Consider the following 13,759-nt stretch of genomic DNA (forward strand, 5'->3'; position numbering starts at 1 on the left):
CAAATCTCATTCTATCTGTCATCCACTGAGGCTTCATAATGGTAAGATTGCTCCATATACAGCCAGTCTGGCCTTTTATCGAGTATCCAATCTCAAATGTATTTGCTTACATGTTCCTTACTTGAACTCCAGATGGATTAGTAATGGGAACTATCATTAACTTCATCCTCAGTGGATGTGCAACCTCTTTGCCAAGTATGGCAAAAACTTCCCAACGAACTTGCCTCAGCCACATATTTCGATGTGAGATTATTGTATGCTGCAGGAAGTGGCTAAGTCATCTAAACTGGATGCTCCTTTCAGGGGAGTAGCTGCGCTGTGCAGTATCTGGCCGAGAACGTGTGCTCCGTTGAACCAGCAAGCGCACTGCATTTGCGGTCATTCCCATGACCTCTGCAACACGATCATAAGGCCTGTTGGGGAAAGGAAATCATATTAGATAGCATGTTCGAAATTTTCATGTTTAACCATTTCTTTAACCAGGACAACAATCCAAATGATATTCCACACAGTCTGTGAATGTTCACTTTTATTGTCATGGGTAACTGTAAAATATAGTGACTTTTATTTGTAACTACGGAATACAAATTTTGATTCATATTACCTATTCAAACTTATCCTCAATTTATTTTCAATATTCTCTTGATTAAAGACTTGAAAGAGTCGTTGTACGATGGCTCCTTTGCACCCACGGGAACATCGCTGCAAGCTGGCCATGGTTCACAGCGATGAAATACTCCTTCCTCCACAGGATGTGGGTATCAGCAGTCTATCGGCCGCATGCCCGTTACTTACCATGTTACCTTCTTCGCTCACCAAATACGGTGTAACAGTGAAACAAGCAAGAGCATCGATTACGATTGTTTGTATAAACAATCCAACTACACTCGGCATATAATTTTATTTCTCTGCCATTAATTCCTCATACTTGTGCATGGATTCATATACTGTGTAGCCGCAAGAGAGAGAGAGAGAGAGAGAGAGAGAGAGAGAGAGAGAGAGAGAGAGAGAGAGAGAGAGAGAGAGAGAGAGAGAGAGAGAGAACTGAGAGAGTAACGGAGGCATGGAGGAGAAAGAGGTAGGGGATAAGGAGAAGGGTAGGAGGAAGGGAAGGGAGCGGTGGGAGTAGGGGTATCCAGGAGTGAAGGCAGTGGTGGATAGACGTCACTACTACGTCACGATTCGCCTGTTCGAATGCGTAGTAGCTCAGGCAGGTTTTGACTTCACAGTCAAGAGTAAACGCTATAATTAGGCGCATTTGACAATGCACAATAGTGTCAAAAATTAGCGGAGTGTGAAATAATGTGTGCCAAAGCACCATGCATGATACCTAATGTCGGTCCTCACAAAACGCCACATTTGGTTGACCAAGTCGGGCCGGTGAGTTTAACAGACTTGCTGCTGTATGCTCATCTAAGTACCATTCATGCACACTCCAGACTGGGGGAGGCGGTAATATGGGTTAGAGTGCAGAACCCCATTCACTGGGTGTTCTGGACGACGCAGATTCGAACTGGCCATACCACCTGGGATTTTTCAGTCACCACTGAATGGCCTAAGACTACCCACATGCTGTCCTGAAGACCACTCTATCAACTTGGACTCTAGAGGAAACCGGTCCAAGTGAATTAAGAATGAGCCCTCAAAGGCAGTATGAGCCAAGAATAGATGGCGCCATTATAAAACACATGCCTGCACCATGATGGCCAGGGGCCACCACCAGTCCCTGAAGAAAGCCACCAAAAGTACAAAACACACACAATAATAATAATAACACAGAGAAATTAAATTAGAAACCATTGGTAAAGAGGAGAGGACTTCCATGGGACAGACCCAGATGAAGATATGAAATTAGAACCTTGCTGGAGCAGGTTTATGCTAACCCTATTCAGAGAACCAGGTGATTAAAATGAGAACCTTTGGCCAGAGATGGACAAGTGCACTAACAGCAGACAGAACCAGGTATGGAGAATAATTTAGAACCTTTGTAGGGGTAGCATGGAGTACACTGGACATCAGACAACAACTGTAAACCAGGCAGATATCATATTACAAAGTTTCTAGGAACAGGATTTGAGTATTATCAACATCATACAGAAAAACTTAATGAAGAAATGAATCAACTTAGAACCTTAAGTTAGAGCAGGATGGAATACAATCACATCAGATAAAGAACTATTTGGAGGTGAGTCAGATCTTTTTGCATGGGTAAGATGATGGTCCAAGAACATCATACAGGCGTGGAGAGATAAAATTATAACTTTGCAGGGACATATAAAGAATCTAGACCAGGACCAATAAAAATAGAAACTCCTGTTCCAAAACAGTAGTCTACATTGATGGTTGATGATAATGACAGGAATATAGAGGAAGTTAAGGATATATCGAGAAAGGGGGAAGCTGTGAAAGAGGGATGGAGAGAATATTTAAAAAACTTAATGAATTTTGGAAGATGTAAATCCATGGATGTAACAGCAGTAATTACATGGTGAGGTAGATGATGAGTATATAAATAAGCAGTCATAACATATTATGCTAAATCAAACAATAAAAAAAAAAAAAAAAATGGAAAGTAGAGGGAACTAATGGAATTACAGCAGAAATGTTGAAGTGTGGAGGAGATGTAGCATTAAATGGATATCAAGATATGTGAAGTGGCATGGGAGGGGGTGGTGCCAGCTGACTGGACAAAAGCCACTGGCTGTCCCAGCTTTACAAAAGGGAAGGGCAGGAGAGGGGAGTGTGGGAGCTATAGGAGGTATAAGTCTGCTGGAGAATACTCAGAAAGGTATAAGTGAAAAGTCAGAATAGAGAGGGTGTACAAAGACTTAAGCTAACAGAGAAAATCAGTGAAGAAACAAGGAGGTTTGAGAAGGGAGGGGATGTGTGGATCAGGTATTCTCTCTCAGGATAGTAGTAGAAAAAATATTAGCAAAAGGAAAAACTATACGCCAAGCTCTCTCATGGGATCTAGAAAAAGCTTATGACAGAGTCGATTACCGGTGGCATTGTGAGGGACATTTTAATGATATATGATGTGGGAGGAAAACTGCTTAATGCAATAAAAGTCTTTCATGAGGATGGTCCAGCATGTGTCAAAATTAGTGGAGAAACAAGTGAACATTTTGAGACAAAAGTGGCTTGAGGCAGGGTGTGTCCCATGGTTAATTCAATATTTATATGGGATAAAAGTGTTATGAGAGAAATAAAGGGCAAAGTTAGAAGTTGGGGTAAAATGTATGCTGAGGGGAGGAAGTGGGTGCTGAATTCAATCTCATTTGTTTATGAAACCTTGCCTGGCTGGTTAAGAAAATGAAAGTAACTCTGCACTAAAACTTACTTGGCTGCAAGCTTTGATAGTGTATGTAAAAAGGAGAAAGCTGAAAGTAACGTCTACAGGAGTAAAGTGGATGGTTTCAGAGGAGTAGAGGTGGAGGTTGTGGATTTTGTATGCCCACATATAGAGGGAAGTGAATGGGATAAAGAATGCAAAATTTTTGAATGGTGAAGAAATGGAGGACATTAGTGAGTTTAAGTACCTTGGACTGCTATGTTAAGCATGGTGTTACGGTGGTACGTGTGGGAGAGGCAAGAGAAAGGGGCATTGTAAGGAAGAAAGGTGGTAGGTCTTTGGGACGATCATGAATGGCAGAAGTGTGAGCATGGAGGTAAAGAGGGATTTGAGAAATACAGCAATAGTACCAACCCCTCACATGATAAGGAAAGTGACATGGGCCTGGAATGAAAGTCAGAGGTCTAGGAGTGCAGGCAGGGAAATGAGTTATTTGAGGAGTGCTTGTGGTGTGAGTAGAATGGATGGAATGAGTAATGAAATGTGGCATGGAGCGCTGCTGGAATGTGTCACGCAGAAGAGAGAAGTGAAGTGTGGAGTGGTAAGCAAGTGAAGCGACAGACCCAAAGTGGTTTTGGGCTACATGGAGTTTAATGGAGGAGAGCAGCTGGGGCATCTTCTCTCATCAGTCCCATTGTCCCATCTGATCGGAACAGCAACTGGCGAATCGGAATGCAAAGATTGATCATCTTTGTAAAGGTAATCGGACTGTGGAGATCAGAACTTCACAACCAACTTCCGACATCTCCCATCACAGAAAAGAAAGTGGTCAATGTGCTGTCACAACAAATGGCTAACAATGCAGACTTCTTACAGACTTATTCTTTGTAGACATATGTCATGAGGAGAGCATCTTGGCTCAGCCTAGGCTCTCATCAACTATCATTCCCTGTGGGAGGCACTCTCCTGCTGTGGCGTCAAGTCTCGTACTCTTGTTATAGTCCATCCAATTTGTTTACATTCAAACAGCGGTGGATGAATTTATGCACAGTACCGTGTCTATTGTCAACTGCCTGCAGGTTGTCTCATGCAGTTAACACATATGCTGCAAAGGGTATCTTATTTATTATTGCTGGGTGTAGGTTGTCAAGTAGGTTGTTCATTTACCATTTACTGACATACAAGGGGTGTAGGTTATCTCATTTATCACATTTACTGACATACAAGGGGTACAGGAACAAACTTTCATATTTCAAGCATTTTTCAAATTCAAAATATACATCATCACTTACTATTATAAAAATAAAAATAAACTTGGGCGGGAGAGTGTCAGTAAATGTGATAAATGAGATAATCTACAACCCTTGTATGTCAGTAAATATGATAAATGAGATAACCTGCACCCTCAGGTTTTGGTAAAGTGGATAACCTACACCCCCTTGTATGTCAGGTGACAACCAATTCTTATGTCAAAATGTGATAAATGAGAACTCATCCTAAAGGGCGTCAGCAAATATGATAAATGAGATAACTCATCACTTTGTATGTCAGTAAATGTGATAAATGAGATAACCTGCATCCCACAATGTATGTCAGTAAATGTGATAAATGAGATAACTCTGCACCCTTTGTATGTCAGTAAATGTGATAAATGAGATAACCTGCACTGTATGTTGGGGTAAATGTGATAAATGAGATAATCCTGCACCTTGTATGTCAGTAAATGTGATAAATGAGATAACCTGCATCCCATGTATGTCAGTAAATATGATAAATGAGATAACCTGCACCCCTTGTATGTCGGTAAATGTGATAAATGAGATAACCTGCATCCCATGTATGTCAGTAAATGTGATAAATGAGATAACCTGCACCCCTTGTATGTCGGTAAATGTGATAAATGAGATAACCTACACCCCTTGTATGTCGGTAAATGTGATAAATGAGATAACCTGCATCCCATGTATGTCAGTAAATATGATAAATGAGATAACCTGCATCCCATGTATGTCAGTAAATATGATAAATGAGATAACCTGCATCCCATGTATGTCAGTAAATATGATAAATGAGATAACCTGCACCCCTTGTATGTCAGTAAATATGATAAATGAGATAACTTGCATCCCATGTATGTCAGTAAATATGATAAATGAGATAACCTGCACCCCTTGTATGTCAGTAAATATGATAAATGAGATAACCTGCATCCCATGTATGTCAGTAAATATGATAAATGAGATAACCTGCATCCCATGTATGTCAGTAAATATGATAAATGAGATAACCTACACCCCTTGTATGTCGGTAAATGTGATAAATGAGATAACCTACACCCCTTGTATGTCAGTAAATGTGATAAATGAGATAACCTACACCCCTTGTATGTCGGTAAATGTGATAAATGAGATAACCTACACCCCTTGTATGTCAGTAAATATGATAAATGAGATAACCTACACCCCTTGTATGTCGGTAAATGTGATAAATGAGATAACCTACACCCCTTGTATGTCAGTAAATGTGATAAATGAGATAACCTACACCCCTTGTATGTCAGTAAATATGATAAATGAGATAACCTGCATCCCATGTATGTCATTAAATGTGATAAATGAGATAACTTGCACCCCTTGTATGTCAGTAAATGTGATAAATGAGATAACCTGCACCCCTTGTATGTCAGTAAATGTGATAAATGAGATAACCTACACCCCTTGTATGTCGGTAAATGTGATAAATGAGATAACCTACACCCCTTGTATGTCGGTAAATGTGATAAATGAGATAACCTGCATCCCATGTATGTCAGTAAATGTGATAAATGAGATAACCTGCACCCCTTGTATGTCGGTAAATGTGATAAATGAGATAACCTACACCCCTTGTATGTCGGTAAATGTGATAAATGAGATAACCTACACCCCTTGTATGTCAGTAAATGTGATAAATGAGATAACCTGCATCCCATGTATGTCAGTAAATGTGATAAATGAGATAACCTGCATCCCATGTATGTCAGTAAATATGATAAATGAGATAACCTGCATCCCATGTATGTCAGTAAATGTGATAAATGAGATAACCTGCATCCCATGTATGTCAGTAAATATGATAAATGAGATAACCTGCATCCCATGTATGTCAGTAAATATGATAAATGAGATAACCTGCATCCCATGTATGTCAGTAAATATGATGAGATAACCTGCACCCCTTGTATGTCAGTAAATGTGATAAATGAGATAACCTGCATCCCATGTATGTCAGTAAATATGATAAATGAGATAACCTGCATCCCTTGTATGTCAGTAAATATGATAAATGAGATAACTTGCATCCCATGTATGTCAGTAAATATGATAAATGAGATAACCTGCACCCCTTGTATGTCAGTAAATATGATAAATGAGATAACCTGCATCCCATGTATGTCAGTAAATATGATAAATGAGATAACCTGCATCCCATGTATGTCATTAAATGTGATAAATGAGATAACCTGCATCCCTTGTATGTCAGTAAATATGATAAATGAGATAACCTGCATCCCTTGTATGTCAGTAAATATGATAAATGAGATAACCTGCATCCCTTGTATGTCAGTAAATATGATAAATGAGATAACTTGCATCCCATGTATGTCAGTAAATATGATAAATGAGATAACCTGCAACCCTTGTATGTCAGTAAATATGATAAATGAGATAACCTGCATCCCATGTATGTCAGTAAATATGATAAATGAGATAACCTGCATCCCATGTATGTCAGTAAATGTGATAAATGAGATAACCTGCATCCCATGTATGTCAGTAAATATGATAAATGAGATAACCTGCATCCCATGTATGTCAGTAAATGTGATAAATGAGATAACCTGCATCCCATGTATGTCAGTAAATATGATAAATGAGATAACCTGCATCCCATGTATGTCAGTAAATATGATAAATGAGATAACCTGCATCCCATGTATGTCAGTAAATATGATGAGATAACCTGCACCCCTTGTATGTCATTAAATGTGATAAATGAGATAACCTGCATCCCATGTATGTCAGTAAATATGATAAATGAGATAACCTGCATCCCTTGTATGTCAGTAAATATGATAAATGAGATAACTTGCATCCCATGTATGTCAGTAAATATGATAAATGAGATAACCTGCACCCCTTGTATGTCAGTAAATATGATAAATGAGATAACCTGCATCCCATGTATGTCAGTAAATATGATAAATGAGATAACCTGCATCCCATGTATGTCATTAAATGTGATAAATGAGATAACCTGCATCCCTTGTATGTCAGTAAATATGATAAATGAGATAACCTGCACCCCTTGTATGACAGGCAGTCGACAATAGACACGGTACCGTGCTAAACTTCATCCACCCTCTGTGTATTTAAACAAAGCAGACAGACTATAACAAGGGTACGAGACTTGACGCCACACTGGAGCCCTGGAAATATTACTGATGGGATTCTCTCCTAGGCCTGGTGTCCAAGACTATGAGTGCAGCTGATGTATACTAAATTGCTATTTATCTATTAATCCCTTGACTGGATTTCCTACAAGAATACATCACCAAGCTACAGGAGTGGAGCAAAAAGTGTCTGCTACAATTCATTGAAGAAAAATGTAAAGTCCTGCACCTTGGGAGGGGATATCCAGCATACCAATACCACATGGGAAACACTCCACTCTCAACCACAGAGGCAGAGAAAGACCTGGAAGTGTATATTACCAGGCTACCAGTGAAAGCCAAATCCATGCCAATCGCAGCAGACGGGTTAAATCAGTAAGGCACAAGAAGGCTCTGTAGCAGTAATCCAACACACTGTTTGCTGGTTGTTTTCGTCATTTACTTCTTTTGTGTCGAGTGGTCATCTATGCTTTCCTTGCAGTGAGGTGGGTTTGCTTCTTCCTGATGACAGAAAACACAGGCTTGCTCATGTCAACATCCTCGTTAATACCTCATGCCTCCGCTACACTGTGTTGGCCTGACTCGCCACACAAGTCAAACAAGACCTCAAGAACTCCAAGCTACTGGCATGATTCTACTGAACAGTCTCCACTCATGTCCTGGTCGTCTTGCTCCCCACAGAGGTGCATACTGTTGAGTGATGAGAAAAAGAAAAAGTGAAGGTCAATGAGTTTTATTAAAAGAAATTCTGAAGAAACATGTAGCGCGCGTCAGCTCAATTTGCAAAATGGCATCGTGGAGGAGGAGGCAGATGTAGTTGCTCTGATCATGTCGTGTGTTGTCCACGCAACCATACACGCTAATTTTGTGGATAATACACGCCAGCCTTCGCTTAAGAAACAGTCATCAGTTTCAATAATATGCAGCAACAATGACAAATACTAGCGATTAAAGTCAATTTTAAGTAGGTAATTAACCCCTTCACTACGGCCGGGTGAAAACTGCGCCCCGCCCCGTATACGGGCTGGCCGCGCACGTCAAATTTCAAACGTCACTTCTAATTATAACAAGTTTTCAGCCATAATCTCAACATAATCATCATGTTTTATATATAAAAACATGCAAATTTAAATGGTGCACACAGAGAAACATAAATTATATGATAATTTTGAGATGTAAGCATAAACATAGAGAAATTTGTGAGAGATTAGCATCTCTCTCTCTCTCTCTCTCTCACACACACATAGATAGTTGAGATTGTTAGAAATGACGGGATGGGTCGAGGAAAAATATCTTGTTTAAGAGGCGTCTCTCTCTCTCTCTCTCTCTCTCTCTCTCTCTCTCTCTCTCTCTCTCTCTCTCTCTCTCTCTCTCTCTCTCTCACACACACACACAAAGGGATACGAAGGGAGAGAGAGAGAAAGAAAGGGGGGAGGGAGAAAGAGGGAGAGAGCGTGCATCTCTCCCTCTCACACACACGAAGGGAGAGGGGGGGAGGGAGAAAGAGGGAGAGAGCGTGCATCTCTCTCTCTCTCTCTCTCTCTCTCTCTCTCTCTCTCTCTCTCTCTCTCTCTCTCTCTCTCTCTCAGGGAGAGGGGGGGAGGGAGAAAGAGGGAGAGAGCGTGCATCTCTCTCTCTCTCACACACACCCTGGATGGAGGAGGTAGAAGGAAGGAAGAATGAAAGAGAACAGACACAGCGGGATGGATGTAAGGGAGGGGAGGCCGCGTCCTTGAGCCGAGGGTGTGGTGAGATAAGCACTCATACCCAGCCACTTGGCAACTCAAAGGAAGAGGAACTCCACTACTCCACACATACACATATATAATTTCTTTCTCATTATTTTTGTTATTTTCTGTTAGAATTGATTGTTACTGTCAAGTACAAATGTGCACAAGACACATTATTACACAATAATAACATTGAAAGTCAAATAAGACACCATATCACATACTGAGTCTCTAGGTAGAGTCAAAACAGAATACGGAATCACTCAGCAACAAGTAAAACAAAATGTAATTACAACGCCGGCGTCACCATATATTGCACTGGCCGCTTCATGACGCCGATGTCGGCGTCGCCGTACAGAAAGGGTTAATTATTAGTACCGTCACAAACAGCCGTCATTAATATAAAGCCTGATAATTTTCTCAGTGTGAGGGCAGTGCCAAGGCTGTTGAATAATTATAATCATGGATCTTGTAAATTACAAAAACAGCTGATTACAAAAGTACCGATAATTTTCAACTCAAAATCGACTATAACAGACACTATTTGTTTTTGTTGCTTGCATATTATTGAAACTGACCTGATGATGGTTTCCTATGCGCAGGCTATCATAAGTTATCCACACAAGCAGACATGCCGTGTGACAGCAGGTTCCCAGAGCATGATAATGCACACCTGACTTGGCTCAACCGACCACAGGCTCCACGTGGGCGACCGAGGCAGCGTTGTCAAGTGTGGCTGGCATGGATCTGTTACAAGACTTCAAGATTGCTCTACATACGTCTAACATCTGCAGGATTTTTTGTTGTTGAATCTTCAGTCATTTGTATTTATTATTTTTTCTTGGTTATTAGTCACTGTGTTTGTGTGTGTGTGTGTGTGTGTGTGTGAAAGCTCCATTCATGTGCCAATGCGTGTCTGAGGTGGCACGTCGCACGCTGAAAAGAATACAGTCCGGTCCCATCTCGGAGTGGCATGGAAGTCACGTGTCACGCCACTCCTGTGTGAAAGGTCTGACTTGTTTGTTGAGGTTTGTTTTTAAGTGGCGTGCGACGTGCCACTCTGGTGTAACAGCTCCCTAACACAATGCCGTACACGGTATGATACAAAAATAGAAGGTGCTATACATACTCAAGTTTTTTTTTTATGAACTTCCTTGCGGCCAAGATTAAAGGGTACATGGATGCTACTTTCTTGGGGGCTTCTTAAATTTATCCTGCAACAGAGTATACCACAGCCTTGATGGGGCAGAGTTTTGTCCAGGAGGTGAACTTTTACACAAGTCTGCACGGCATGTTCGGGAATGAGCTGAGCTATTGTAAGACCTCCGCAGCCATCAATTATTGTCCTCGTAAGACTCAGTTGGGATCTGATTTAATTTTCTTGTACTGACAGCTTTGGTCATAGCCGGGACTGTCTCTGCCCTGCTGCTGATGGTGACCGCCCCCAAACCTTCTTTTCCCACCAGCTCTTGCATCTCCGAAGTGCTCTCTCGTGGATGCCTGCTCACTCTCCCGTGGATAGTCACCCTTCATGTTAAAGTTTGCACCCTTGCTTCCTCTTCCCTCTTCCCAGGAATCACCAGCTCTCCCTCCTCTTCTCCCTCTGTGGCCATCACCCTTATTGCCCCTAAAATGCCCCCTGCTACCTCCCCTGAAGCCTCTCCCTCGTCCCCCTCCCCTGAAGTTTCCACCCCTGCCTCCCCTCTGAGCGCCCCTCCTCCCTTCCTCTGTGCCTCCACTAAATATGGCTCTCAACTTGGGTTTGTTTGGCCTGTTGTGTGGTGTGGAGGCTGCATCAGGATTTGATTCTCCCACACTTTCTTCTTGCTCTTCCTTCACACAACCAGGCGTGGGTTTGTGGGCGGCTGGTCGGTAGCGGGCAGCCATCTCCTGTGCCGAGACGTCTGCGTCCATCTGTGTGACAGCCTCCTTAGGGGTCGACCTGTGGAGGGATTGAGGAACAAGTGTGAGGGTTAGGCTGGCCATGGAAGGCTAAGAAAGGAGGCTGTGTGAAGCATTTATCCCCTTGACTGTGGATTTCCTAGAGTAAGACATCAACAAGCTACAGGAATGGAACAAAAAGTGGCTGCTACAATTCAATGAAGAAAAATGTAAAGTCCTGCACCTTGGGAGGGGATATCCAGCATACCAATACCACATGGGAAACACTCCACTATCCACCACAGAGGCAGAGAAAGACTATATGTTACCAGGCTACCAGTGAAGGCCAAATCCGTGCCAATCACAGCGGACGGGTTTAGGGGCTCAAAAATTGGCCAGTTTCAAAACTTGCAGTAATCTATTCAAAATTCATCTAGAATCATTGCCAAGATATTTATGTCCTGCAAAAAACAATCCCTTAAAACTTGTATCATACATCTTGTTTTCCCCTGAACATAAGCAGCACGGAGTTCAGCTTTACTCGGCCTTGAAGCATGATGATACAGCTTATGGTGGTATGGTGTAAGTTGTTCCCGCTCTCTCAGCACAAGCGAGGCGGAGCAAAATGATCAGCAGCCTTTGAGCCTTTCAAGTGAGCCGGGTACTTTGAGCTACACTGCCTTCTCTCCCTGATTGCTTGCCTATACGCCCGGCACGATGGATGGAAAGAGGAAGGTGACACTGAACTAGCAACTAAGGTATATGAGAAACATCAGGATCAAGAAAAGTGAAGAAAGAAGAGGAGGAAGGCAGCGTCCCTGGCACTCACACCTTGCTATCACCCACTCCTCCTCCTCCCTCCCTGCCCGGGCCCTCCACTAAACACCTGATCACTTCCACACCAGTGCCACAGGATAAGCAGTGATATTGAGGTCGTGGAAGATACAAATGAGTGGGAGTACAGTCATACCTCGGTTTACAAGTGTTTTGATTTATGAGCAAAAATAAAGCACAAAAAATCCCTTGGTTTAACCTCTTCACTACGAGCTGTCAAATCGCGCGCCCTTCCCATATCCGAGTACTATACCCGAGAAGAAATAAAACACACACTGGCTGAAATGACCATGACGCAGTATACGCGTCACTCGGATATGCTACGAGAGACGAAATGACGCGTATACTGCGTCATCGGATGCAAGGGGTTAAGAGCGGTGACTTGGTATACAAGCATCCTGTTTGTACATCATTTTTTTTCTCTTTTTTTTTTTATGTCGCCACGTCCATGGTGGGGACATAGGCTATATGGAGGCCGTCAGGGTCAACCATGTACGTCGGACCACAGACCACTGGCAGGTGACGGCAAGTCCTGCACCTTGGGAGGGGAAATCCAGCACACCAATACAAGGGAAACACTCCACTATCCACCACAGAGGCAGAGAAAGACCTACTATCCATTTCAGAGCCTATGACATACTGTTTTTCGCAGATATCTTTCAAACGAAGACTTGGATCAGCATGGTGCTTTGGCACACATTATTTCACACACTCCGCTAATTTTTGACACTATTGTGCATTGTCAAATGCGCCTAATTATGGCGTTTACTCTTGACTGTGAAGTCAAAAACCTGCCTGAGCTACTACGCATTCGAACAGGCGAATCGTGACATAGTAGTGACGTCTATCCACCCACTGCCTTCACTCCTGCATACCCCTACTCCCACCGCTCCCTTCCCTTCCCTCCTACCCTTCTCCTTATCCCCTACCTCTTCTCCTCCATGCCTCCGTTACTCTCAGTTCCCCCTCTCTCTCTCTCTCTCTCTCTCTCTCTCTCTCTCTCTCTCTCTCTCTCTTGCGGCTACACAGTATATGAATCCATGCACAAGTATGAGGAATTAATGGCAGAGAAATAAAAATTATATGCCGAGTGTAGTTGGATTGTTTATGCAAACAATCGTAATCGATGCTCTTGCTTGTTTCACTGTTACACCGTATTTGGTGAGCGAAGAAGGTAACATGGTAAGTAACGGGCATGCGGCCGATAGACTGCTGATGCCCACATCCTGTGGAGGAAGGAGTATTTCATCGCTGTGAACCATGGCCAGCTTGCAGCGATGTTCCCGTGGGTGCAAAGGAGCCATCGTACAACGACTCTTTCAAGTCTTTAATCAAGAGAATATTGAAAATAAATTGAGGATAAGTTTGAATAGGTAAGTAATGAATCAAAATTTGTATTCCGTAGTTACAAATAAAAGTCACTATATTTTACAGTTACCCATGACAATAAAAGTGAACATTCACAGACTGTGGAATATCATTTGGATTGTTGTCCTGGTTAAAGAAATGGTTAAACATGAAAATTTCGAACATGCTATCTAATATGATTTCCTTTCCCCAACAGGCCTTATGATCGTGTTGCAGAGGTCA

At 42.1% G+C, this 13,759-nt stretch overlaps 1 protein-coding gene across 2 annotated transcripts in view; it reads right to left on the minus strand.

Moving 5' to 3' along the window:
- Positions 1-9,037: 9,037 nt before the first annotated feature.
- LOC126998524 (protein FAM98B-like) overlaps positions 9,038-13,759 on the minus strand; it is a 35,747-nt gene continuing 31,025 nt past the window's right edge. For both annotated transcript variants that reach the window (XM_050860286.1, XM_050860276.1), the window contains one exon: positions 9,038-11,396. In XM_050860286.1, coding sequence (XP_050716243.1) covers positions 10,811-11,396 — 586 coding nt within the window. In that variant the 3' untranslated portion in view covers positions 9,038-10,810. The remainder of the gene's footprint in view (positions 11,397-13,759) is intronic.

Source organism: Eriocheir sinensis, chromosome 2 (assembly GCF_024679095.1).
Source record: "Eriocheir sinensis breed Jianghai 21 chromosome 2, ASM2467909v1, whole genome shotgun sequence".
Lineage (NCBI taxonomy): Eukaryota > Metazoa > Arthropoda > Malacostraca > Decapoda > Varunidae > Eriocheir > Eriocheir sinensis.